The sequence below is a fragment of the Tenrec ecaudatus genome, chromosome 10, assembly GCF_050624435.1.
Source record: "Tenrec ecaudatus isolate mTenEca1 chromosome 10, mTenEca1.hap1, whole genome shotgun sequence".
In the NCBI taxonomy this organism is placed as follows: Eukaryota; Metazoa; Chordata; class Mammalia; order Afrosoricida; family Tenrecidae; genus Tenrec; species Tenrec ecaudatus.
Genome location: NC_134539.1, coordinates 97,655,379 through 97,680,356, shown reverse-complemented (window position 1 = coordinate 97,680,356; position 24,978 = coordinate 97,655,379). Strand labels below are relative to the sequence as shown.

General features: G+C 53.6%; 2 protein-coding genes and 2 non-coding genes across 5 annotated transcripts in view; 1 reads left to right on the top strand and 3 right to left on the bottom strand.

Annotated features, from left to right (window-relative positions):
- LRRC75A (leucine rich repeat containing 75A) overlaps positions 1 to 5,526 on the top strand; it is a 59,126-nt gene extending 53,600 nt beyond the window's left edge. The window contains exon 4 of the mRNA XM_075561043.1: positions 140 to 5,526. Within this exon, the coding sequence (XP_075417158.1) occupies positions 140 to 668 (529 nt within the window). The 3' untranslated portion in view covers positions 669 to 5,526. The remainder of the gene's footprint in view (positions 1 to 139) is intronic.
- Positions 1,746 to 1,816, bottom strand: LOC142460641 (small nucleolar RNA SNORD65). The gene has a single exon (XR_012786811.1). It is a non-coding gene; the product is annotated as a small nucleolar RNA SNORD65 (small nucleolar RNA).
- Positions 2,824 to 2,894, bottom strand: LOC142460508 (small nucleolar RNA SNORD49). The gene has a single exon (XR_012786700.1). It is a non-coding gene; the product is annotated as a small nucleolar RNA SNORD49 (small nucleolar RNA).
- Positions 4,224 to 23,699, bottom strand: TRPV2 (transient receptor potential cation channel subfamily V member 2). 2 transcript variants are annotated; one of them, XM_075561042.1, is made up of 15 exons: positions 23,448 to 23,699; positions 21,826 to 22,113; positions 18,271 to 18,404; positions 16,214 to 16,507; positions 14,674 to 14,972; positions 13,453 to 13,626; positions 12,836 to 12,991; positions 12,005 to 12,100; positions 10,997 to 11,067; positions 10,375 to 10,540; positions 8,788 to 8,854; positions 8,350 to 8,687; positions 7,198 to 7,325; positions 6,939 to 7,018; positions 4,224 to 4,448 (listed from the first exon to the last, which is right to left on the bottom strand). In XM_075561042.1, exons 2-15 carry the CDS (start codon positions 22,023 to 22,025, stop codon positions 4,360 to 4,362), a joined length of 2,292 nt encoding a protein of 763 aa, XP_075417157.1. In that variant the 5' UTR covers positions 22,026 to 22,113; positions 23,448 to 23,699; the 3' UTR covers positions 4,224 to 4,359. The 2 variants fall into 2 exon arrangements, with proteins under 2 accessions (XP_075417157.1, XP_075417156.1); XM_075561041.1 differs by having other exon boundaries at positions 18,271 to 18,407; positions 23,448 to 23,698.
- Positions 23,700 to 24,978: the final 1,279 nt, after the last annotated feature.

Here is a 24,978-nt window from a genome sequence, read left to right as displayed (position 1 = left end):
CCAGGCCAGCTGGAGAAACTCCAGCAGATGGAGGGAGCAGTTGGATATCATTTTCTTAAAATGGATCCTGAAGATCTACAACTGCTTCTAAGAGTGGCCGTACTTGGTTGACCCTCTGCTTGTTCCTTCTCTCCTTTAGCCTCAAGGTTGTCCTGGCTGGCAGCCCTCCAGACAATACAGTGGACCTGTCGGGCATCCCTCTGACCTCCCGTGACCTAGAGCGAGTCACCAGCTACCTTCAGCGGTGCGGAGAGGAGGTGGACAGTGTGGAGCTGGGCTTCACAGGCCTAACGGACGACATGGTCCTGCAGCTGCTGCCTGCACTCAGCATGCTGCCCCGCCTCACCACACTGGCACTCAATGGTAACCGGCTGACCCGGGCCCTGCTGCGGGACCTCACTGACACTCTCAAAGACCCCAGCAAGTTCCCCAATGTCACGTGGATAGACCTGGGCAACAATGTGGACATCTTCTCGCTGCCTCAGCCCTTCCTGCTCAGTCTGCGAAAGCGCTCCCCCAAGCAAGGCCACCTACCCACTATCCTGGAACTGGGAGAGGGGCCAGGCAGTGGGGAGGAGGCCAGGGAGGGGACACAGGAGGATCCTGGAGGGGGCCCTCTCAAAGACCACAGCGACAACAGGGAGTCTACAGCTGTACCTCAGACCTGAGTTCTCATGGCTGCACCTCATTTAACCTGGGCAGCCTGACTTAGAGAGCCAGAACCCCACATGTGCAAAAGGGGACTCATTACCACTGTTTCCTCTCATGCCGCCCCCACCAAAAGTCCAGAGTAGACATCACTAGCTTAGGGCAAGTATAATTCAGCCCAAAATACGAGGGCACTGATTTCTGGCACCTCCAGATCTTAAATCAGTGCCTTAAACTTGAGCCAATGTGTATACATACCTGAGCAACCCTTAAATATTGGGAGTCAGGGTTCCAAGACCAGCATTAAATATGCTCTTTAGACTTCGTTATCTTATACCAAACCCTGCTGAGTTTAGCCTTCCATCCAAATTTAGCCCATCAAAGAACCAATCCAGTCTACAGCTAACCCAGAACACCTACTAGAATTGGCCTCACCTACTTTTCCCTGGGCATTTATAATTTCCCAAAATATTCAAACCCAGGTTAATGTCTCTCAAGTAGAAGCTCTCAAGAATCTATGAAAAGGATTCTCTTAAAATAAGAGACTGGTGAACACACACATGGAGGCTGAGCCCCAAGCAGCTATGCTAGGTCGCCACTGCTGGATCCCCGGGACCAATGTCTGGAAGGACACTTCAGGAGCTATGCAAAGACAACCCAGTCGATATGCCTTACTCTTGGAAAATCACTAAGAGGGATAAAAGCTAAGACTGATGACCACAGCTTGTGTCAAACTTCCATCTTTTTATTCACAAAATACATGTTTCTATGAATCAATACCAAAGACAATCCTTTATAATTGAGTAGGTGCATTTAGGGTAAATTGGGATTTACAGCTTCTTTTAACAAAGCCAAATGCTAGAATGTAAAAGCCTTTGGCTTGACAAGGGACAGTGCTGTTAACACCAAAGTTGCTTGTCCTGGAAGAGCAGCCAGTTACATCTCTGGAACATGGATAATCAAGCTTGTGTCCATGTTCCCAGTAGCCCCACCATCCTGGACTTCAGATTCTGCCTCTGCTTCTGGTGACCTGTGAAGAAACTAGACTGTCATCTCATTTTCAACCTTAACCAGCAGTCACCCAAAGTGTGCGATATCTTCAGAAAACCAGACTCACCACCATACCATCTGCCGGTAATTCCAGCTATTTTAGGTTATTTCATCACATGATATCCTTTTGTGTGGTTAGTTGTCCAGGACAGAAGCTTACCTTTCAGGCTGAGCTGGGGCTTCCACCTCTGAAGGTTCTATTGTCTAACGTTCACTTGGCAAAACCTGGGGAACCAGACACACCTCAGATCACACAAAATACAAACCAAAAAGCACTGCTGACGGCCTCCTCTACCAATGAAAAGCCCCACACCAACAAGCAAGCTAAGCCAATCGGTGCTGCTTTTCTGGTCATCTTAAATCAAACTAGTCCCAATTCTTTGCAAGTGTCAACTTCCATTTGGCCATCTCACTTGGTTTAAAATGGAGTTATCCCGGGATGAGGGAAACTGCTCTCCTCATCTGCCTGTTCAAGATTATCCACAGCAGATAAAGTAGGAGCACCCCTTCTCCACACGTTCCAGATCTCACTAGACCACCAACCCCTCAATGCAAATCGGGGCTACAATGCCTCCTTTGTGTGAAACTTGTTTAAAAGCCAGGTTCACACAAGTTCAGACAGGCCTTACTTCACGGTGGGCCCTTCCCCTTCACAGCCCGCGCTTTACTGCGCCAAAACCTCCTCCAATGTTTAACCTGGGTGAGTATGAAAAGTTCTTAGATCAACTGATCTGAGGACCAGTAACTGACAAAATTATGCCAACGGGAAGTCTTTGGATACCAATTCCACTTCATTTCCAATACTACCAGCTCAGTCACATGGAGCCACCAGATATTTAGCTCAAGACTCAGGCGCCGGTGAGATCTGTACTACACAATGGCTTATTTAAAAATCCCAATTAAATGACAGTCCCACTGCTTTAGCATTTTTAAAATTAAAGGGGAGTTAAAAATCAAGCCGTGAAGCAATCACACCGAATCAAACTAGTGCTTGCTTACCTCATGGCGAGGTGCTCCGGTCTTCAGTGCTCCACGGCGGGTCTGTAATCTTGAACGTAAAAAAAGGTCATGGTCACGGCACGCTCGAGCAATTCGAATAAACTGCCCCCAAGTTTCCGCGACTGTGGTCAGGCAGGTACAGACATCGTCAGTTATCGCGTCTGACGGCACTTCCTATTACCAATATCATCAGGACAGTCACGCATGTTTCTCACGGGCTCACTACCCACCCTGGGAGGCTGAACCCCACTCACCCGGCTCCCTAGTTTCCGCATGCTCCACCGCAGCGCAGAGGAACGGGGTCGGGGCCTTCGGGGCCAGTGAGCTGCGCCCGCGAGGATCCTGTGAAATACACGAGCCGCATGCGCTTACCCCGCGCGGCTCTTAAGACACACCAGAGGGACACCCCTTTACCACCGCCTCCCCCCTCCCTGAGGATAAGCCTCCCAACACTCTTTCCCGAAACTAAGGCTGTGCTCCCGGCTTGCGACCAAGCCGCCAAGTTTAACTCACCTCCATTGCGACGACGAAGAGACAGCGCTCGCCGCGACTCCGCAATTTAAGGAGTTGGAATGTTCCACTTCTCACAGGCGGGAGGGTGGCGTTGGCAAAGACTCACGGGAACTTCCGGCCCATCCACAGCCACGCAGTCGCCGCCCCGCCCCGGGACTCCCCTGTCCCGCTCAGCACTTGGGTTCGTCCACGGCGCCTGGAATTCTGGGTCCGTAAAGCGGACGGCGAGGGACGCTGGGAGCTGGAGTTCTTGAGCCGGGCTCTGAACACGTGGTTTTTAGGTCGCGCGGGGACTTTCTGGCCTGGTTTTGCGTTTCTGTCCTGCTGGTTGCTACCAGCTGTACAGTCTTGAGCAAATTACTTCTTTTTGAACCTCAGTTTGCTCATCTGGAATATTACAGCCTTTAGGCTGGTAACTGCAAGGTCGATGGTTCTAACCCTCTAGCCGCTGCGGTGAATGAGCTGGGCCTGCCCGCTCCCCTAAAGATTTAAAAGAGCCTCCGAAACCCCAGGGGCAACTGTACCCTAGCCTGTAGGGCAGTGGTTCTCAACCTGTGGGTCGCGACCCCTTTAAGGGTCGAACGACCCTTTCACAGGGGTCGCCAGATTCATCCCAGTAGCAAAATGACACTTATGAAGTAGCAACGAAAATAATTTTATGGTTGCGGGAGTCACCACATGAACTGTATTAAAGGGTCGTGGCATTAGGAAGGTTGAGAACCACTGCTGCAGGGTCAGTTACGGAGGCGCCGATTCAATAGTGGGTGTTCAGCTCAGCGACCATCATTCCTATTCTGCTGGGGCCCCCACGGATACTCAATAACCATGAACCTCTCAAACTCCTGCAAACTGACAATCTTCATCACCCCTCTTTAAAATAAGTTGTAAGAGTATGTCAAGGACAGGGCCCCTGGGCTTGTCTGCACCTACTATCTGCTGCCCACCCCCAGCCCCCTTGACTTGTTCCTCAGATGCAACCATGCACACACTGAGACTAATAAACCAGTCGCCAGTCAGGGTGCAATAACTTTACTCAAATAATATTTCCGCAAAAGTCAGTCATGAGAAAATAGTTACCATCAAAAATAGGCAGTAATTTCAGACTATGGCCCCTGCTCTGCCCTGCTGCCTCCAGCTGTGTCTGGGCTGTCACTGGAGTTGCTGGAGGGGTAGATGGTCTTCCTCTGAAGCATGGTCTTCCTCATGTTGGGAAATCAGAGTAGGGTTCTTCGTGATGCCTGTAAATGAGATGAGGAGCTTGGCCCCTGTAGTGTGGCCTGCGCGAGGGAAACAGGAGGGGCCAGCTACAGGACCACCCCATTGTGCACCAGAGCTGCCAGAGTCTGCTGCCCCTGCCTCCCTGCCTCCCACCCACCACAGCACTTCCCTCCACGTGTCTGGGGTCTTAAAGGCTTGTATTCAAACAAGGAGCCATCTAAGTAAGGAGTTAACTAAGTCCACATGAAAGAAGCCTGTGGGATCCAAAGATGACAATAACAAAATCCAAGTAAGATGAAGGGAAAAGTATCAGGGCTTACATTGTAAACACCCAATTTGTAGAAGGCCATGGAGGACACTAGGCGTCCCAGAGTGTCTAGTCCAGGCGTCCTCAAACTGTGGCCCGCCGAGGACATTTATCCGGGCGGCCGGGTGTTTTTGCTCCGTTTGGTTTTTTACTTCAAAATAAGATATGTGCAGTGTGCATAGGAATTTGTTCATAGTTTTTTTTTACAACTAGTCCGGCCCTCCAACGGGTCTGAGGGACATTGAACTGGGCCCCTGTTTAAAAAGTGTGAGGGAAAAAAATTAAAAATTAAAAAAAAAAAGTGTGAGGACCCCTAGTCAGATTGAGTCTCTGGCAGATCCCCTCTGGCCATAGTTGAGGAACAGATTTGCCATCAGACAGAGACGATTGTAAACCTGATTGTGGCGGGTGGAACCATATCTGGATGGAACCGTATAATATGATATCTGGTCAATTGATCTCCCTCTTGACCCAACCTGAATTTGCTCTAGGTTTAAATATTTCTCACTTGTTCCATGACAGGAAATTTCCTCTCTGGGTTTGAAAAAATATTGCTGGTGGTCTTTTGCTTCTTATTCTTTACTTACATATATTTTTTTCTTTGTCTTGTTTTTTATTATTTGTGTTATGTTTCCCAGTTTATGAACCACAGGAGTAGAGGCACAAACGAATGTGGTGGTTTAATGCGGGAGCAAAGAATGAGTGCAGGAGAGGGAACGGGGCACTAGACCTGATTGTGATGATGTATATACAACTCTTTCTAAAAGCGCCTGAGCTACGGAAGTGTATGATATGTGAATTTTATATCAATAAACTTTTCTTTTTAAGAAAAAGAACAGTTGTGGTGCGTTCGGAGGGGCTTTTTGTCTGTTGTACAGAGGGGTCGTTATAGGTTGGGACCAATTTGAAGACACCTTCTGAAGAACAGCATGGATGACAGTGATAACTCAAAACCCATGGGCTGTGTCCCCACAGAGGTGGCGCCTCCATTGAATTCCTGATCATTAACCAAGACCGTAGATAAGTTGGCCCTGGAAAGTAACTCACCTCCACTTGTTCTCCTGCTAGCCCAGAGAGGGACAATCTGTGGAGAGCTCTCTGGGGTGTGTCATTGATGGACCATCCTGGGAGTCCCAGAGTCAGGAGTCATGCCCTGACTGCCGTGGCAGAGGACCCTGGACCAATCTTGTAAACTCTTCTATCTAATGTGCCCTATCATGGCCCTGGTCCTGGTCCTGTAGCCTCACTTGTACCTGTGTTGGATTGATCTGCCACCAGTCATGAAATTGGGACCGTTTCCTTGGTGCCATGCCTTAGCTAAACTAAGGCCCTAATGGCTCCCCTCATCCAGATGCTGTTTGGGTGTCTTGGACCCTCTTAAGACTTAATGAGTGCTCTCCTTCAGTTATTTGAGATTAGTTCTCTTTTGCATCCTAAAACATATCGGAGCTTCCAAACCAGCGGTTCTCAACCTGTGGGTCTCGACCCCTTTGGGGGTCAAACGACCCTTTCACAGGGGCCACCCGATTCATCACAGTAGCAAAATTACACTGTTGAAGTAACAACGAAAATAATGTTATGGTTGGGGGGGGGGGGTCACCACAACACGAGGAACCGTATGAAAGGGTCGCAGCATTAGGGAGGTTGAGAACCACTGTTCTAGACAGAAAGGACATGGCATCCTTTCAGACAGGGAGAGCTTGAATAGACCTCAGAGAGGTGGGTAAGGAGGCAGTCTCAGAGGGAGGAAGCAGGGCAGGGGCAGGGGCGGTCATGACTGATGTGGAAAGGGGAAGGATGGGAGGTGGAGAAAGGATCAGGGGGGCTTGGGGAGGGCTGGAGAGGAGGCCCGGAAGGAAGCACCAAATAGGTTGGGAGGAACTGCTCCCAGTGTTCTCCTGCTAGGTGTCCAGGCTCAACCCAGGCCTTGCTGGGGCAGGCACTCAGGAACCAGGCTGAATGAGCTAAGCTGAGCAGCTGATGGGCAGGAGGGAGGAGCTGGCACTGGGGGCAGAGTGAGGGCTGGACTGGAGGAAGGATGAATTGCCTGGCGGGTGAGAAAGAAAGAAGAGAGGCAGCACCTTCTTCCACATGAAGTGGAGCTGCAAAGTGGCCTTGGATCCACAGGCAGCTAGGAGGGGGAGGGGGGCTGCTGCTAGCCAAGCAGAGACACGCCCACCCAGGGCTAGGACCGGCCACTCACCAAGGACTTGGGCTCCGGCTGGCTCCTCGCACACGGTGGGCAGCGTCTTCTCCCACGAGACCCAATTCACTTCCTCCACCCTGAGTGTGCACAAAACAGCGCTGAGGCCCCGGACATCAAGGGCTCAGCCCTCCCCGGTCAGGAAAGTTTCTCAGGCCCCTAAAGGCAGGCTGTACAAAGGCCCAAGTGGGCACACAGGGAGACCCCTCTTCCTTTCCCACGGGGCCCTGGGCCACGCAACCCTGCCCACATCACTCACCGGAAGCACCAGCGCTCATCGGGGCTCCCGTCCAGCTGGGTGCCCACTTTCAGCATCACCCCCGCCCGCTGCTTCTTCTGCCGGTACCACCAGTAGCCATTCTCCATCTCGAGGACCGAGATGGCTTTCTGGGGAGACAGACCTCAGCTAGAGATGCAGGAAGTGGGAATGGGGTGCCCGGGGGTAAGCAGACAGGAAGGGGTACCACAATACTGCACAGGTCCAGTCATTTGGCTGCCCGCCCACATGCAGGGAGTGAGTGAGGAGTTCGAGTAGGTCCAGCGCTTGCTCAAGAACCCACTGCTCCGGCGGAAGTTCCGACTCTGGATGGCCCTATCTAGGGGTTCCACGATAGTCTCCTCTTTCTCCCTCAGAACAGCTGGTGGGTTGGGACCACCAACCATGCAGTCGGTGGTGTTCCTGGCCCCAGGGCAACAATGAATGGGCAGCAGAACCGGGCTAGGCTTCCCCTGCCCCAGCTTTCAGAGGGCCCAGCCCCACCCTGACCTTTCCCTAGCCAGGAAGGAGCTCCTGCCTGCATTGCTTGATGGGTGTGTCCTCCAGGGACCGTCCCCCAATAGCCAAGAGGCAGACAGACAGACAAACTTCCTCTGGAGGTGGGGCTCTGAATTTGGCTGTCCAGCCTGCTATAACTGTGGAAGAATACTTGTCCGTTTGAGAAACTCCACCACTTGAGGTGTTTAATGGTGACGATCGTGGGCGCAGAGCGGCGGGACAGCCGGGAGCTCTGTTAGTCCGTCCCCGACCACCTACCCCTCCAGGCTGGGCCAGGACGTCTCACCCCCACCAAACAGAGCCTTTCTTACAAACAGAAGAACACAGACTATGAGCTCTACAAGGGCCGTGACTGTACCCTGTTCATTGGTGGGGCTTCAGCGTCTAGTATTGTGCTCAGGGGACCCACCAGGACGTAGTTGGAACGGGACCAACACTACTGAGAATAACGCTTACTTAACCACCTATTTACAATGTGCTCGGTAACTGTCCAAAGCACTTTACGGTCTATGAGTGTATCCATCCTCACGCCAGCCTTAGGAAGGGGTGAGCAAGGCCAAGGACGCGACCCACCCTCAGTACACCCCGCTCAGCTGGGACAGGGGAAGGTGGGAAGGGATGGCTCTCTAAGGGCACCTGTAGCTTCCAGATGCTCCAGCTGTCATTGGCAACATTGTTGACGGTCTCACTCATGAGGGCGATGAGCATGTTGAGAAGCAGCACGTAGGTGAGCAGGACGTAGGCCAGCAGCAGCAGCAGCACCACCCCACGGAAGCGCAGCTGCTCCTGGAAGGTCAGCTCACCCATGCCGATGGTGAACTTGAAGAGCTCCAGGGAGGCGTCCAGGATGCCCCTGTATGGGACCACGTGACCCTCCTCATCTGCCTGTCCCACCTTGTGATGCTCTCCATCTGTGGCATTGAGGTCCGAGAGGGCCTTGGGGACCTTGGTCTCCCTGCTCAGGCTCACCAGTGCTGCAGGTGGGAGGAAGAGGGGCATCCTTAGCCTGGGAAGGAGCCCTAAGGGTGTACAAATGGGCAAGGACTAGCCCAGATGGGGGAGGGTGGAGCTTACCTACAGCAAAGCCAAAAAGGAAGACAAAGTAGACCAGAAGAAAACGGAGCAGGTCCCTCAGGATGACCTGGAACACACACACCAAGGAGTTGGGCTGAGTGACCAAGCCACTAAACACAGGCTCCCATGGACACACAACCCCCAAACCCACCTCACCCACACATCCACAATCTGTGTGCCGACGTCAAGCAAAGAGGATCTCTCAACAACCTTAAAAACCCTCATCATCCTGCTTTAAATCCACAGAAAACCAGCCAGTGGCCCTCAAGTCACCTCCAGCTTGTGGAGGAGAACTGGGCTCCTCCGGGTTTTCCATGCAGGTTTTCCAAAGGGCCTGTGGGTGGATTCAAGCCTCCAACCTTTCAGTCAGCAGCCAAGTGCTTACCCATTTGTACCATCTATTGTTATTCAGCAGTTCAAAGCCACCAGCCACTCTGAGGGAGAAAGATGGGTCTTTCTACTCCCCTAAAGAATTACAGTCTCACAAACTCACTGGGGCAGTTCTACCCTGCCCTATAGGGCCACTATGAGTCAGTGTCAACTCGATGGCAGTACTTTGGTTTGGTGTTCTAAACTGTTCTTGTTAGGTGCTACTGAGCCTGTTCTGATCCATAGGGGCCCTGTGTCCAACAGAACAAAACACTGCCCGGCCCTCAGCCATCTGCACAATTGTTCCTGTCCTTGAGCTCCCTGATGCAGCCCCTGGATCTCTCCATCTTGTCCAGGGCCTTCCTTGACTCATTGAAGACTGCCCCTCTGCTTTACCAAGCATGCTGTCCTCCAGAGCCTGCTGTCTCCCCATAACGCGCCCAAAGCATATGAGACGACGCCTCGCTGTGCTCAGCTGTAAGGAACATCTGGCTGTCCCCCTCAACTCCCTCTCCTGTTCCATCCTCGCTCTTCTCCAGTCCCCCGGCCTGCTCTTGCCCCAAGCACACCAGGCCTGCCCCGACTGGGGGCCCTTGCCCTACATCCTCTGCGTGAAGCACTTCAGTCCGAGCTCTAGGAGCACCAAACAGGTCACCACCTGCGTGTCCTCCCCTCCAGAGGTCTTCCCTGACCATCACAGGGAAACCACTCCGCCCCCATTCTCCCACATGCCGCCATGCTGTTCATTTCCTTCACAGAACTGAACACTCGGAACGTCCTCATGTGTTTCCTTGTCCCTGGCCCCGTCTGTGGTGCTCACGGCTGGATTCCAAAGATTTGGAATAGTGCTGACCCACAACAGACACTCCCAAAATATTTGTTTGTCAAAGGAATAAGTGAATGTCCACACATCAGCCCATCTGTTCCCAGACACAGGCACACCATTGAGTTGGGGAGGGATGGGGTGTGCATATCCTAGGCAAGAATGCACGTGGCCCTATGTGGACGGGTGGACGCTTGCACACATACGTGTGGCCCTATGTGTGGATGCCCCTGAGGGCGTGCATGTGTGTGTGTGGCCTCATGCTGATGCTTGTGTGCGGCAAATGTCTGGATGGCTGGAGCCCCGGCAGACCAGCCCAAGACCTCCTTGGCCCAGAAGGAAAGATCTCTTTGGCCCCACCTGTGTGACTGTCCCAGGCCACATCTCCCTCTCACCTTCTGGATCATGATGCTGTAGATGCCTGTGTGCTGGAAGCCACGCGAGTAGTACAGCAGATTCAGCCAGCCCAGCACCAGCGAGGACACCAGCAGGGGCAGATACCACTCAATGGCCAAGAGACACAGCACCTGGGACAGCACTGTGAGCAGGGCCTGGAGCAGACTGCAAGGGGAAGGGTCTGGGTCAGCTCCGGGCACATGTGTCCCCAGCTGGCACCCATGTCCAATGGCTGGAGTAACTTTCCGTGCACCAGAGGAGATGGGGATTGGGACACCAAAACCTATCTGAGAGTGGACGCATCTATCTTGGGCAAGTGATTTAACCCCTATAAAAAAGGTATAACGGGAATTATTCCTAACCCGCTGAGCACGTGTGAGGATTGAATAAGATAATGTAAGTATGCACTCCGGTTGTTCTGCCGATACCTAAGAAGTCTCAACAAATGTCAACAGCTAGCTGTAACCCCTAAGGATGGGAGTGGACAGTGGCCCGGGGGGAAGGAGGCCCAGACTCCTGGGCCTGATTCCACTCTGTGCCCTCGCCTGTCAAGGAGTCTGGTGCTTTCTGCCCCCCACCCCGCCTCTGCCAGTGGGTAAGGAGGGGTGCGAGGCCGCATACAAGAGGAGCTCGAAGTAGCTGTCCATGAACGAGATCCAGATGAACAGGCGCCGCCGCCAGAAGTACCACAGCTGTGGGGAGTGATGGGGAAGACAGAGTGTGAACAGGGCTCAGCCCCGGGACAGGGTCCCCGCCCCACCACACTCCCTGCCTGTGCTCTGAGGGTCTGCCAGTCTGGCTGTGTGTGGGCCCCCAACCAGGACCCCCTTGGAGGCTGCAGCGTTGATTTTTAAGGAGGAGCATTCTTCTGATGGATTCTCCTGATAAGTTAAAAAAAGTCTGGGCCTTCGGCTAATGCACTCTCTAAAAAAAAGCAGCCACTCAGTCGGTGTCAAGTCCTCCTTATGTCCTGAAGATCGAGATCCGGAGTCCCCAAGGCACCCACCCCCATGGTGAGGAGCAGCCCTCTTCCCACTCCCACTCCCCCCACCCCCGACCCCACAGAGCACACCTTCTACGCCTCTCACTGGACTGGTTCTATCCCCTCGCTGCCACGGCAGTCAGCCTGTCTCCTGTAAACTTGCAGCCTTTTCAATGGAAAAGGAGCCCCGGTGGCATCGGGATGGTGAGGTGGGCTGCTGACCTCCAGGTCAGCGGTTCAAAACCACCAGCTGCTCCGTGGGAGAAAGATGAGGCTTTCTATTCCCATGAAGAGTTAGCATCTCAGAAACCCCTAGGGGCAGTTCCACTCTGTCCTATGGTGTAGCAAATCAACTCGATGGCAGTGAGTTCAGGGGAGGTGGTCTGCGCCCTCCTCAGCCCCGTGCTCTGCAAATGGAGCGTGTCCCCAGAGGGACTTCCAGCCTGAGTCCCAGAAGGACAGCGCCAACACTGCCAATGAGCAGGTTGGTCTGGATGCTCCTGGGCATGGGACTGCGTTTGCCAGGCAAAGACGAAGTGTAGTGAACTTACTCTAAGGCCCTGGTAGCAGAATTCCAGTTTGTTGGCCAGCTGGGTGCCACGTGGGGTGTGAGGAAGAGCGAAAGGGTATGGGGGAAGAACACTGACCTGGCCAAAGAGGAGGTGCAGCCCCCCAAGCAGGATCAGGATGTGGCCCAGCAGCAGCATAGAGTTTCCAGCTGTCGGCTTCAGGGGACGCCAGCCCTGTAAGGAGATATTCACAGTGCGCTGAGGCCTCTCCCAAAAGCTTGCTCTCTGGAAGTGGAGCCCTGGTGCCCACCCCAGGCCCGAGCTTCGACAAGTCACACAAAGCAGGAGAAGGGACATGGGCTCCAGGGCAGGATCCCCGGATTCCAGGCTATTGAAGAGCACTCTGGGTAGCAGGACCTAGAACCAGTCTGCTCAGGTTCGAATCCCATCTCCGCCGCCCACAAGCTGCAGTCCCCTGAATGAATTATCTAGCCTCTGGGTGCCTTCCTTTCCTTTCTTCCATCGCAAACAGGAAGAACTAACGGTGCGTCATCTCAGAGGGCTGTTGGGAGAATTCGGGTGGCAGCACCAGGTCCCCGTATGTCAACTCAGACGGAGAACAACTCCGTCGGTGTCAGAGCAGAACTGGGAACATAGGGCTAAGTATTTCGAAGCAGATCACAGGCATTTCATCTGAGGTCCTATAGGTGGAGTTGAATCTCTAACCTTTCGGTTAGCAGCTGAGCACTTTAACTGCATGCACTACCCACGAAGTGAGAGCTCCCTTAGACTATTGTCTTGTGCACAGTGAGCATTCAGTGAGCACTGCTGGCCGATGAGGACTGTTATGACTGATGGGACCGGCTGACAGGCCGTCATGCTTCTTGTCAGTTGTAGGTTGGGTATGGTCATCTCTGCTCCATCTCTCTCCCGGGCTGTGGCCGGGATCTGCCCCGACCCCAGCCTTACCTTTTCCAGGGCTGGCTGGTGATAGGCCACGGCTGTGAAGATGACCATGTAAACCAGGTAAGAGAGCAGGTTGATGTAGAACTTGGGGGTGAGCAGCTCCCATTTCGCCTGCAGCAGTTTGTTCAGTGGCTCCAAAACGACCATTCGGTGTCGGCGCTGGGGTGGGCACAGGATATGTTCAGAGAGGACACCCAGGGAGCCCATGTCGTGGTGGGTGGGCTCAGTGGAAGAACAGAGGGAAGTGGGGGAAATGGAGGGGAAGGTGGAGAGCAGGTTCACCCCACCAGGATCCCTGAATGACACCCCCCACCCACCCACAGCTGCAGCTCAACCCCCATGATGATGATGTGACTGAGAACGACTCCCTCCACTCCAGAGCTGTGCTGACAGGTGTCGGTCACCAGGGCAGCCCTCAGTGGTAGCCACCATGCCCTGGCCATTGCCCCCGATGGGTTGGAGCAGGAGTGAGGGATGAGTGTGAGCCCAGCATTCATGTGTAACCACATCCGCACAGCCCATGGCTGGTGTGGTCCAGGAGGTGGCCCTGATCTGTGGGCCTGGCCAGGAGCTGTGCCTGGCCCACACTGCTGACCTCCCCACAGCCCCTGCAGGCTCACCGGGCTCCTGCAGTGAAAGGCGATGATTTCCAGCACGGAGTTCTCCTCCCAGCTGTCCACAGAATCCAGGTCGTACAGCGACACACGGACAGGCCCATAGCACCACTCCGTGAACTTTCGGGAAAGTGGCTGGTACTCCCCTGAGAACTCACGCTGCAGGATATGTCTGAAAATCTGTAGAGCCAGCCGCCTGAGCAGACACACTCTCCAGACACGCATGTCCCTCGATCTATCAAGTCTATGGGTCTGCACATCTGAGTCCAGCGCTTTCCACAGATGTCAAAAGGGGCACCTACAACAAGCTCACAAGCCCTTGGAGTTTGCAAATGAGGAGCGGCTCACGTAGGCCATGCAACCACCTTGCTAGACAACCAAGTAGAGTTGACACACCCCAGGAGATGGTTCGGAAACCGGCAGGGCAGGAATAAAATATTTAAACATTCATGTATGTTTATTTCTTCTCTCAATTTTGAAAAGATTACTGTGTCTTATGATGTAACATGCTGTAGTAGTTCAGTAGTACAGGTGCAATTTATTGATAAATACATCTAGTAGAACCATACTCTGAAAATTTTCGTATTAATAAAACATCATTTGACATCGGATTGAATCTGACCTGGGGTGATCCCATGTCAGAGTAGAACTGGGCTTTCTGGGGTTTACAATGGCTGCATTTTGGGGAGTAGACCCCCAGGCCTTTCTTCCAAGGCACCTCTGGGTGGACTTGAACTTCCAACCTTTCATTGGTACATTAACTGTTCACACCTCCCAAAGGCTCCTTACTACTAACCGCTGCCATCAAGTCAATTCTAATTTATGGCCATCCTATAGAACAGTTCCTTAGACTTTCCGAGACTGTACATCTTTATGGGAGCAGACAGTCTCAACTAGAGGGTTTGAACCGATACCGAGCCAATATGTATCCTTTCTCATGAATAAACCAATCTCCCTGCCAGTGAGTCGATTCTGACTCAGTGACTCCATTGAGCTGCTGGCCCTGTAGGTTTCCAAGACTCGAACGCTTTATGGGAGTAGAAAGCCTCCTCTTTCACTTGCAGAGAGGCTGGGGGTTTTGAACTGCTGGCCTTGAGATTAGCAGCCCAACATGTGATATGAGAGATCACTGCCTCAAGCCACTAGCACCTCCTAACCCTTGTAGAAATCTTGGTGACTCCTGCTGCTACCTGAAGAGGTGGCAACGGGGAGAGGATGGCTACTCACCTCGATTTTGCCCTCCTTGGCGGCCAGCTTCAGAGGAGTAAAGCCCTGTCTGTTGGGGATGTCCTCGAGCCGTACAGTGGGGCAGAGGCGGGCGCTGATCCGCAGCAGCGCATCGTACATGCGGATCACCAGGGCGCTGTTCTCGTCCGAGTTGTCAGCAATCATAACCAGGGCATGTAGCACTGTGTTGCCCAAGGAGTCAGTGGCCTGCAGACTGGCCGGCTGGTGCGGGTTCTCCAGGAGGTAGGTCACCACATCCCACTGCTTGATGCATGCGGCCAGAGAGAGGGGCAGCTCACCTGGGGACGAGGGGGCAGCTGGGGCCTTGAGTGTCCCCTTTCTGCCAGACTACTTCTCACTTTCTCCAGGAACCAGACCATGGCATTCACAGGAGAGGGGGAAGCGCTGCCTTGAGACTGCAGCTGGGGAGCTTGGCCCACCCAGGGCTGCCCGGGGTGGGGAGGTCCAAGGCTCTGCTCCGGGCAGCTGCCTCTTCTTCCTAGAAGCTTTGACAGGCGCAGCCCTTTCCTGTTCTTCCCCAAGGCCAAGTTCACCAAACAGAGTCTAGCCAACCAGGGGTCCCTTCCTCCTTCTCTCTTTTCTTTGCCAGAGCCCAGGCCCACTGCTGCCTGGCATTGAAGAAAAAAAAGCCCTCACTGCCATTGAGTCAATTCTCCTAAGAACATAATGGGACAGGCTAGAACTGCCCCTGTGAGTTTCTGAGACTGTAACTCCTTATAGAAGTAGAAAGCCGCAACTTTCTCCCACGAGAAACCACTGGTGGTTTTGGGTTGCTGGCATTTGCAATTCACAGCTCTCCGCCCCCAGGACTCCACTGCTGCCTGGCATGGATGCCCCTTTATTGTGGTGGTCAGGCCCTGTCTGGTCAATCCTACCATGTACCTATCCTAGCCGCCCCTCCCCCTCCCTGACGACCTGCCAAGCCTCCTTGACCACATGAGGCTCAATTAGCTCTTAAGACAAATCACTTCTGCAGGCAGCCAACTCTCAAAATAAACTGCCATGGATTCAATTCCAGGGCATAGAGACCCGATAGATAGGGTAGCGCTGCCCTTGGGGGGTTCTGAGACTGGAAATTTTTATGGGAATAGAAAGCCTCCTCTTTCTCCTGTAGAACAACTGGTGGTTTTGAACTGCCGACCTTGAGGTTAGCCACCCATTGCGTAACCCAGGGCTCAGCCATCGAGTTGATTCAGACTCATAATGACCCTATAGGACAGAGTAGAACTGCCCCTGTGAGTTTCTGAAATTATAACTCTCCACTGGAGTAGAGAGCCTCGTTTTTCTCCTGCAGAATGTCTGGTGCTTTTAAACTGCTGGCCTTGCAGTTAGACGTCCGATGTGTAACCACCACACCACCGTGGCTCCTCAGGGCTCAGTCAGGTGGGTCAACACACGGGCATCAGTGTCTAGCCAACTTGGGCTTAAGTAACAGCTCTACCACATTCTTACTGTGAGAGCTTAGGCAAACCTTGCCAAGCCCTCGGCATCTCACCGCGTGCAAGAAAGTCCTGCTCACCAAAATAGAAGCAAGCCCCTTGGCTCTTCTTCTGGAAGAAGTGGCCGCAGGCCCGGGCATGCACATCTGCCCCGTTCTCCACCAGGAGCTTCACACACGGCAGGCTCCGCTTCTCGATGGCAATGTGCAAGGCACTGTGGCCTCGGTAGTAGTCATCCGTGCACTGGGCATTGACCAGCGGCGTGGGGTTGCCCGAGTTCTTGTCGATCTGGAGCAGCGGCAGGATGCAGGCGTTGGTGCCACCCTGAAGGTTCAGCAAGGCCTTCATGAGGCACGTCTTGCCCGTGGAGCCCTCTGTGGGAAAATAGAGGGGAGGGGTTGAAGGGGTGTACAGGCCTGAAGCCTCTGGGCTGCCCGCCAGTCCTAAAGTGCCCCTTGGGAGGATTTTAAAAAGACTGCTACACATTACCAGTGGGAGCCTGAGTTGGCATAGCGGTGCAGGAGGGTATTAAACTCCAGATAACAGGTATTAAAATGCCAAGGGTTAAAAATGACCATAAATTCTGCCCTAGAAATCAAATTTCTCAGACGTGATCTGTCTTGGGCGCAGAGATGGCTTGGCAAAGCTCTCCACTGCAGCACTAATGGATCAGTCTCCAAGAACAGTCCACACAACCTCTCCTCAACCGAGGGTCCTTCCCTACAAAAGGGGAGCAACGCCTCCAGGGCTTACTGTAGGGATCAGAGGGATGATACATGTGGGTACAGAGTGTGCAGCATGGGCAGGGAAGCTGAGGCTGGAAGCCACACACAACGTAAATAGCCTTTCACAAAGAACTGAGACCTAATTAAATGATGGCAAATCCACACAGTTGGAACCTCTGCAGGTGTTAAAGAGACTGAGGTAAGGAGGAAGAAGTCAGACCCAAGCAAAATCAGTTTCCTAACAACAATGAAACTCACTGCCATTGAGTCAATCCTGAGTCATGGCGACCCGTTGAGTCCCAGTGGTGTCGTGGTTCAGTACTGAGCTGCTAACTGCAAAGTCGGCTGCTCCCGGAAGAAAGACAGGGCTTTCTTACAGTCTGGGAAATGTCTAGGGGCAATGCTGTCCTGTCCCATAGAGCCACTAAGAGTCAGCATCGACTCCACGGCCGTGAACTTGAGAGTTTTTAAAATAACAATGAGGACAAGAAAAAAGAAAAGGTTCTAAAATTAATTGTGGTGATGACGGCACACCTCTTATTAATGTGATTAAACTATTGAATTGAAATGATATGGGAATGGTATTTCAATAAAACTGTTAAATACATGAACAGATTAAAAAAGAAAAAGTTCCTGTGGAGTTGATTCTGACTCACAGCAACCTACTCCTCCATGCCAGAGGGTTTCCAATGGCTGGTTTATTGGAAGCCAATCACCAGGCCTTTCTTCCAAGGCTCCAGTGGGTGGTCTTGAACCCCCAACCTTTCAGTTAGCAGGCAAGCGCAACCACTGTTTGTATCACTTGGGGCCAAGTTAGAAGTAAATGTACTGAAATGGAAAGTGCTCCTAAATGTGATGATGGGGAGTATGCAGTGGGAGTAGGGGTGGTGGAAGCATGGTACAAATCAGTGTGGATGACAAACCCCGCGGCGGGAATATGTCTAATGGAGTCCAAAGAGTCTGGAAAGATGTACCCCAGACTATTAAAAGGGGCCCAAAATGACAAGTTGTTTTTGGTTTTGTTTTTATCCTTGGCTTTATATAGAGCTGAGTGTCCTGCAGAGCACAAATCATATTTTTCTCCTCAGCCTAAACTGTAAAGATATTTAAATTTGACACTGAGAATGCTTGGAGGCTGCCACGGGTCTATGGTCCGTGAGTGATAGTTCAATAATATGGTCATTAATAAAAGATGACTACTGAAGTGAGCTGTGGGGGGATGAGGCAGGCAGGAGCCTGGTGGGATAAGTGGCCGTGGGGTGCGCAGCTGTCCTTGGCTCTGTCCGCAGGGCCCTTCCCAGGGCAGCCAGGGCAGGTTGTAAGAACATATGATCTAGGCGCTCACCCAGCCAGCCCAGCCCCACCCCACTCCACCACAGGATGCCATCTCTGTGCCCGCACGATGGACCTACCTGTGTATTCTGAGTCCGTGAGGTATTTACTGGTCTTGCGCAAGTACGCTGCCAATCCAGCCAGCCCCTCTGGGACGCCCCGGGAGACCACGCTGAAGAGCCGGTCACGATCAAAGCGCTCAGGATCGGGTTTGCTGCTGGAGAAGGTGGCTTGTGTCTCATGCTGGAGAAGGACCTCCAATTCCCCCGACCCCCAGCCCCACCAGGCACCATCCAGCCACCTGGCAGGCCCAGGAGCCCTGAGGGAAGCTCTCCTGGGGCCTCTGCTCTCCTAGCAGAGCAGGAGACAGAGCCCGCACACATTGAAGCCTGGGGAGGGAATGTCCAGGGTACCAGTCCCACGTGCCCCCAGGACTCAGTCGTCACAGGCCCTCAAAGCATCTGGAACTTGTCATTTGCCAGGTGCTCCGATGCTTTGTCCCACCACAAACTCAATGCCCACTTCACCAACAAGGGGTCTGCTGCAGTAGAAGCTGTTTCAATAGAGGTAGAGGTCGTGGCTCTTACTTTACACATTGAACTGCTTGCTAGCCACAAGGTCAGTGGTTCGAACTCACCAGCTGCTCCACAGGAGAAAGATGAGGCTGTCTACTCTTGTAAAGACTTATAGTCTTGGAAACCCACAGGGACACTTCTACTCTGTCCTGTGGGGTCTCCATGTGTTGGAATCCACTCAGTGGCAGTGAGGTGAGCAGAGTGAGTGGCTTAAGCTGGGTTTGGGTTGGAACCGGGTCCCCCACAGGGAGTGGCTGTGCGCCCCGCTGCCCTCAAAGAAGGGAATTAAAAAAAAGGGAATCAAGACAAGCCCCTCCTCCTCTCACAGCCACCGACTGACTACGTGGAGGAATTTTCACCTCTAATGCTCACTGCTGTCCCTGGAGCTAGGAATCACTGGTTACACAATAGTCCAAGTCATACAGGCGGTAGTCAATGCAGAAGTGGGCTCCCAGCCCCCAAACCAAAGCAAACCACATGCACTACCATCAAAGTGTGACTCAGAGCATCAATTCCGACTCATTGCTACCCTGGAGGACATGGCAGCACTGCACCTGAGAGTTTCTGAGACGGTGGATCTTATGCGAGCAGACAGCCTTATCTTCTTCCCAAGGAGTAGCTGGTGGGTCTGAGTCTTTGCTTAGTCCTGAAGCTTAACTCGCTGCACCACCAGGACAGTCTAACTCCAGACCCTGACTCCTAACTCCCGGGGATAGTCTAAGGTAGCCAGCAAGAAGTTTCTCCAAGAGTCGGGAGGGTTAATAGGTGCGTCCAAACCAAACTCTCCAAATCCAAACCCACTGCCGCCATGGAGTCACTTCTGATTCATGGGTACCCTACTGGTGTCGGCTCACATTTATGGAAAGAGATAGTCTCTTCTTTCTCCCGAGGACTGACTGCTGGGTTTGAACCTCCGACCTTGCTGGTAGAAGGCCTTTAGCTAGCAACACCAGGGCTTCCTCAAGGTGTGTCCAGCACTGACTTATCAGTGTCACCAGAGTTTTTCTAAGAAGCCTCACTTCAGGGAGATCTCTTCCAGAGATCCTGAACAAGCCTCACAGCTCATCAAAATGTAACCGTGTTTGGGGGAGGGGTGCGGGACCCTCCCTCGGGGGCAATGTCACTATTCACAGGAGGTGAGCTTATCCCTGGTGATTCTGATGCCATGACCAAGAGATATCCAGGAACAAAGGAAGGGCGGAAGGGCAGGGCATTGAATGCTTGAGGAGCCTCAGGGCCTAAGCCTCCTATCTCTCTGGAATGAGCTTGTCGGATGCATGGCTCCCTGATGGGTGGGGGTGATTGGTGCACCCCAGAACAGTCTGCCTCACCTTTGCAAGCCTACAGAGTAGGAACCCATGCTGTTGCTAAGGAGACTGAGTGGAAAGGGAGTAGCCAACAGCAACCCTACTCCTACGCACCGACCGCAGGGTTTCCAATACCACCAGGCCTTTCTTACACCACACAGGGTCACGTTAGAAGTACATGTACTAAAATGGAAAGTGCTCCAAGATGTAATAAGCACAGGATGTGTGTGGGCATGGGAAAAAAGACCGGGCTTTCTGAGAGTTACAGTCTCGGACACCCACAGGCACGGATCTCCTCTGTTCTGTGGAGTCACTATGAGCCAGCATTGACTCGATGGCAGCGAGTTTGGTTTGGTATGGTTTAGTTGGTGTGGAGAGGGGCTGGGGGTGTGGAGGAAGCACATCACAAATGTTCTGTGCAGTATGACGATATCCTATTATGTAAAGATATGTCTAATGTACTCACAAAGTCTGGAAAGATGTACCCCAGACCATTAACAGGAGTCCAAGATGACAAGCCCTCTCTAGCCTTGGTTTTAAACATAGCACTACTGTCTGGGTCTCATAGCTGCATGGCTACCTCAGGAAGCTTCCACCTCACAGACCACGTGGCCACAGCATGGCCAAGAAGGCTCTATGGCTGACTCATGCCCAGTGGGGAACTCAGCCAGAGGAAGTGGGCCACTTGGACAAAGCCGCTCCAGCCACTGAGATGGCATCATGGTTCTGGGATATGGAAGTCCTGTGAGGGCACTGGACGAGGCAGGCCCTGGAGAGCCTGGCAGGCTAGACAGCTCCCCAATGAACCCTTGTATTCCCATCCTCTGCTTTCCTGGGGCTTCTTTTTCATGGACCACCATCCTCCAAGCCCAACGGCACAGGGGCTGGAGCTCAGGAGACCAAGGCTGGCGCCACATCTCAGGCGTGAGGGCAGAGGAGCCGGGCTTCCCTGGCAGTCTTGCCTCATGCAACAGGCCACAGACTGGTGAGGGCTACCAGGTGCAGGCTGTTCACTGGACCTGAAGCACAACTCAACCCAAATTGAAGAAGCGAGACCTTTGGAAACTCCTCTTTTGAAGTGGATGGGTCTACTGAGCGCAAGTAGACCCACCCATCTAGTTCCAGACAGCTCAGCCCAAAGGGAGGGGGAAGAGAGTGGGAGGGAGGAGGCAGAGGGTGTGGAGGGTCTGTGCCCTGAAGGCAGTTGCACATCCTGGAAGGGGGAAGGAGCCGAGTGTAAAGGGCTGGTGGAGAGAACGCCAGGAAAGTCAGGGAGCAGATGACTCCCAGACAAAGCACTACCCTCAATTCCCTGAGTCCACATTCCCTGAGGGACAGGTTGGAAGAGAATCAAGGACATCGGAATAAAATTGGAGAATGTTTCCTATATTGTCTTGGAGCAGAGCCAAGAAATGCCCGGAAAATCTCCTGATGTCCTCGATTCTCTTCCATGACTGGAAGAGAATCCTCCATGGGGGCCCCAACAGGATGGGGAGTGGACACACACAAGGGGGATGTGGAGGATGCTTGGAGGAGTGTGTCCCCACTAAGTAGAACAAGATCTCAGAGGACAGAAGACCCGGAATGGGGTGGGTTCCAGAAGCAGAAACCCCGGAGGGTAGGGTAGAGGGAGTAGAGGTCAGCCTGGGGGGCTCACGAGTCAGCCCAAGGAGCCACGGAGTCTCAGGAGGAAGCACGGGACACTGCTGAAGGAGGGGGGCTCCCCGCACCCCCACCCCATTGGCTTCCTCACCTGGCACTCTGTACCTTCCGATAGTTGAGGTTCACTTTGATCTGAGGGGAGAAGTTGCGGTCCTCACCCTGGAACGATGACTCCATGGGAGGTGGCCCGTCCCCATGCCCCAGATTTCCTTTGTCCCCCTCAGTACCATCTCCCTGGCCTCCATCGGAAGTCTCGAGCCTGAAAGCAGGACAGCTGGCAGGCGCGGTCATTCTGAGGGGAGGAGACTGTGGAGCTCTGGGTAGCTGGAGGTCCCCTCTCCCTCTCAGGCTGGGTCAAGGAGGGAGGTCTGGCAGAAGCCTGTAAGAGGAAATGTTTAGAAGTGGGTGGGTCTACTGAGCCCAAGTAGACCCATCCCTGTAGTTGCAGAGGGAGCTCAGCCCAACAGGAGGGGGAAGTGAGCGGAGGAGGCAGGCAGAGGGTGAGGTAGGTCTGTCCCTTGCAGGCAACCACACAACCTGGAAGGGCTGAAGAGCAGGGAGTCAAAAAGGGCTGCCTTCCCTGATGTTACCCCCCCCCCCAAAAAAAGGGCCAGAAGTCATTGGATCCGAATCAAGTCCTCGAGTCTCCCTCAGAGATTTGCTAAGCCCTGGGAAGCTACTGGCCCCTTCTGAAGGCAGGGTAACAAATGTTTACATTGACAGCAAAACCCAGGGTTGTAAGCAACGTCTTGTACGGAAGCCAATACTCGCACAGATGAAAGTAGAGTCCCTAGGGGAAGGCTCCTCCCTTCAGCCTGTCGCTGCAAAAACCAGAGAGTTCATTGGGGGGATGTGGGGGCAGGGGGAGCTCTGCTGGAAAATCGCTGGCCTGGTTAAACTCCTCTTTATGTAGCCAGGACAACTAAGGCTCAGAAAAGGGAAGTGACAAGCCCAGGGTCACTCAGCTGTTGGTGCCCCATTTAAAATGGTCTTATTCGGCCACGAGGTTCCTCTTCAGTTCTGCAGATCTTTCAGAGCCAGGTCTGTATTTGGAGTCGGACTCTCTGAAGGCATCCAATGCCATCTCTGTGCCCCCCCCCCCCCCTCTCTGGGATTTTCAGAATGAGGAGGCCGCCCCTCAATGACTGCCTCAGCTCTCTACTAGACAGGCCGCTCCTTGGGTCCCCGCTAGGCTCAGCTGACATGCACGCTCTCCCCTCACAGGAAAACAGTAACCACAACTCCCATCGCATGGCACCGGGTGGGGCCCCAGACTAGGGGGTGGGGGGAAGTCCCTGTGCTCCCCAGTGGACGGAAGCTGGCCCAGCCTCTGGCTCTCCCAGACCCCAGGGACCTGCAAGGAGCATTTTCTCACAGACGCAGGGGAGGTGGGGACCTGGATGGCCGCCTTCACTTGCCGTTGTAACCAGCCATTTTGCAGCCTGTAGTGGGGTGTCTCAGGTGGCCAGCGACCTTATCGCCTGGTAACATCCCCTTCTGCCCAGCTCCAGGCCCACCACACCCAAGCTCCAGCAGGGACAGCTGTCTGGTCAACCCAGACCCAACCTCCAGGACCCTCAGTTCACCCTGGCAGCAGAGAAAGTGGCCTGGCTGGCCAAGCACAGGGGACCCTAAGCAGGAGCCTCGGGGATCCGCATGGGTCACTGTCAGGTTGCGGGTACTTGGAACGCCCGGGCGGACCCACGGACTTACCCACAAGACGGAGCAGGGCGTGGCGGGCCGCACGGCTGGGATCCCGAGGCTCCTGGCGGGAGGGCGGGCGCCGGAGGAAGTGGGGGGAGCGACGGCGGCTGACAGCGGAGGAGCGGTAAGCACCTCCTTCCCTTCTCTGCTAGTGATCGCCGTTCACCCCTTCCGTGCGCCTGCCCGGGCGCGCACAGTGGGGAGCTCAGCGTCACCGCTCTCCACCGGACCAGCAGAGACTGACCATCTGGACCACAGCCGCACCCTCCGCCCAAAGAGACACCCCCATCCTCCCCCCACCCCTCCGCTTTCCAGCCACTGAAGCATCAGAGTGGGGGTGGGTAAGCGCGACCAGAGGAAGCCCTAGGGTGCTACGGTCCGGCCCAGAGTAGGAGCCAGCATGGAGTCCTGCCCCAGGACCCTGGCATCCAACCACTACTCTCCCAGAGGCAGAGAGAACGTGTCGGGTGCCGCCAGTAGAGGAGAAGCCCAGGACAACAGATGTCCCTCGATTGTGGCACCCGCGCCGAGCCAGCAATTGGGGGACTTTCCCACCGCCGTAGGCTACCCCCTGGGCCCTCCTCCCCAGGCACTGTGACAGGCAGCCCGAGTTCCTCTAGCTAAAGGTGCTTCCAGCAGCAGCCGGCAGGTGGAGGCAGGGAGGCCGCTCGGTGCACCTGACACAGGCCTCCCCGCCCAGGATGGCCAGGAGAAAGGGGACGCTTTCCACGCCAGTCCGGAGATACCGACTTGGAAACCCACAAGGGCAGTTCTACCCTGCCCTGTGGGATGGCTAAGAGTCGGAAACGCCTCGAAGGCAGTGAGATCGCTTGGTTTTGGTTTTTGGTTTTTAGCCCAGGCTGGCGTAGTGAGAGGTTGCTAGCTTCCCGGAGGGGATGAAGGGCTGAGTCGGCTGTCCTGAAGATCCACCGCCTTGGAAGCCCCGTGGGGCAGTTCTCATGTACTTTATAGGGTTGCTGTCAGTCTCAACTGACTCCACGACGGTGGGATTTGTTTTATGTCTGTCCTGTCCTGGGGATGCCAGGTGAAGCACTACACTGCTTTGGGGAAAATGATGTGACCAATAAGATTACAGCCTTGAGACTGGGGCTTTAACAGCTCCTGAGGGGTCTTCTAAGGTGTAATTACTGATCTCTCTTGCCCCACTCTTAGTCTTATAATACATTCTCCTCAAACCTTATGTGATTTTTATACACTTTTAAAAAATTGATCTTTAAAAAAAAACCAAAAAAAATGATCTTTTAAAAATAAAAACTAGAGTGCCTCGCTGCTCTCCAGTGGCTTTTCATGACCCTTAGAACAAAATGCCAACTGAGCGTCCAGCCCTGTGTCCTCCTCACCCCCTTCACCTGCACCTCCACATTGCAACCTCTGTCTTGTACTTGACACTCTAGACCTGTGCTGTCCAATATGGTGGCTCACTAGCCATCATGGCTAGGTAAATTTCAATTTACATTTACAATTAAACATTAGTTAGTCTACACATAGCCACATTTCAAATGCCTCAACCATCACGTGT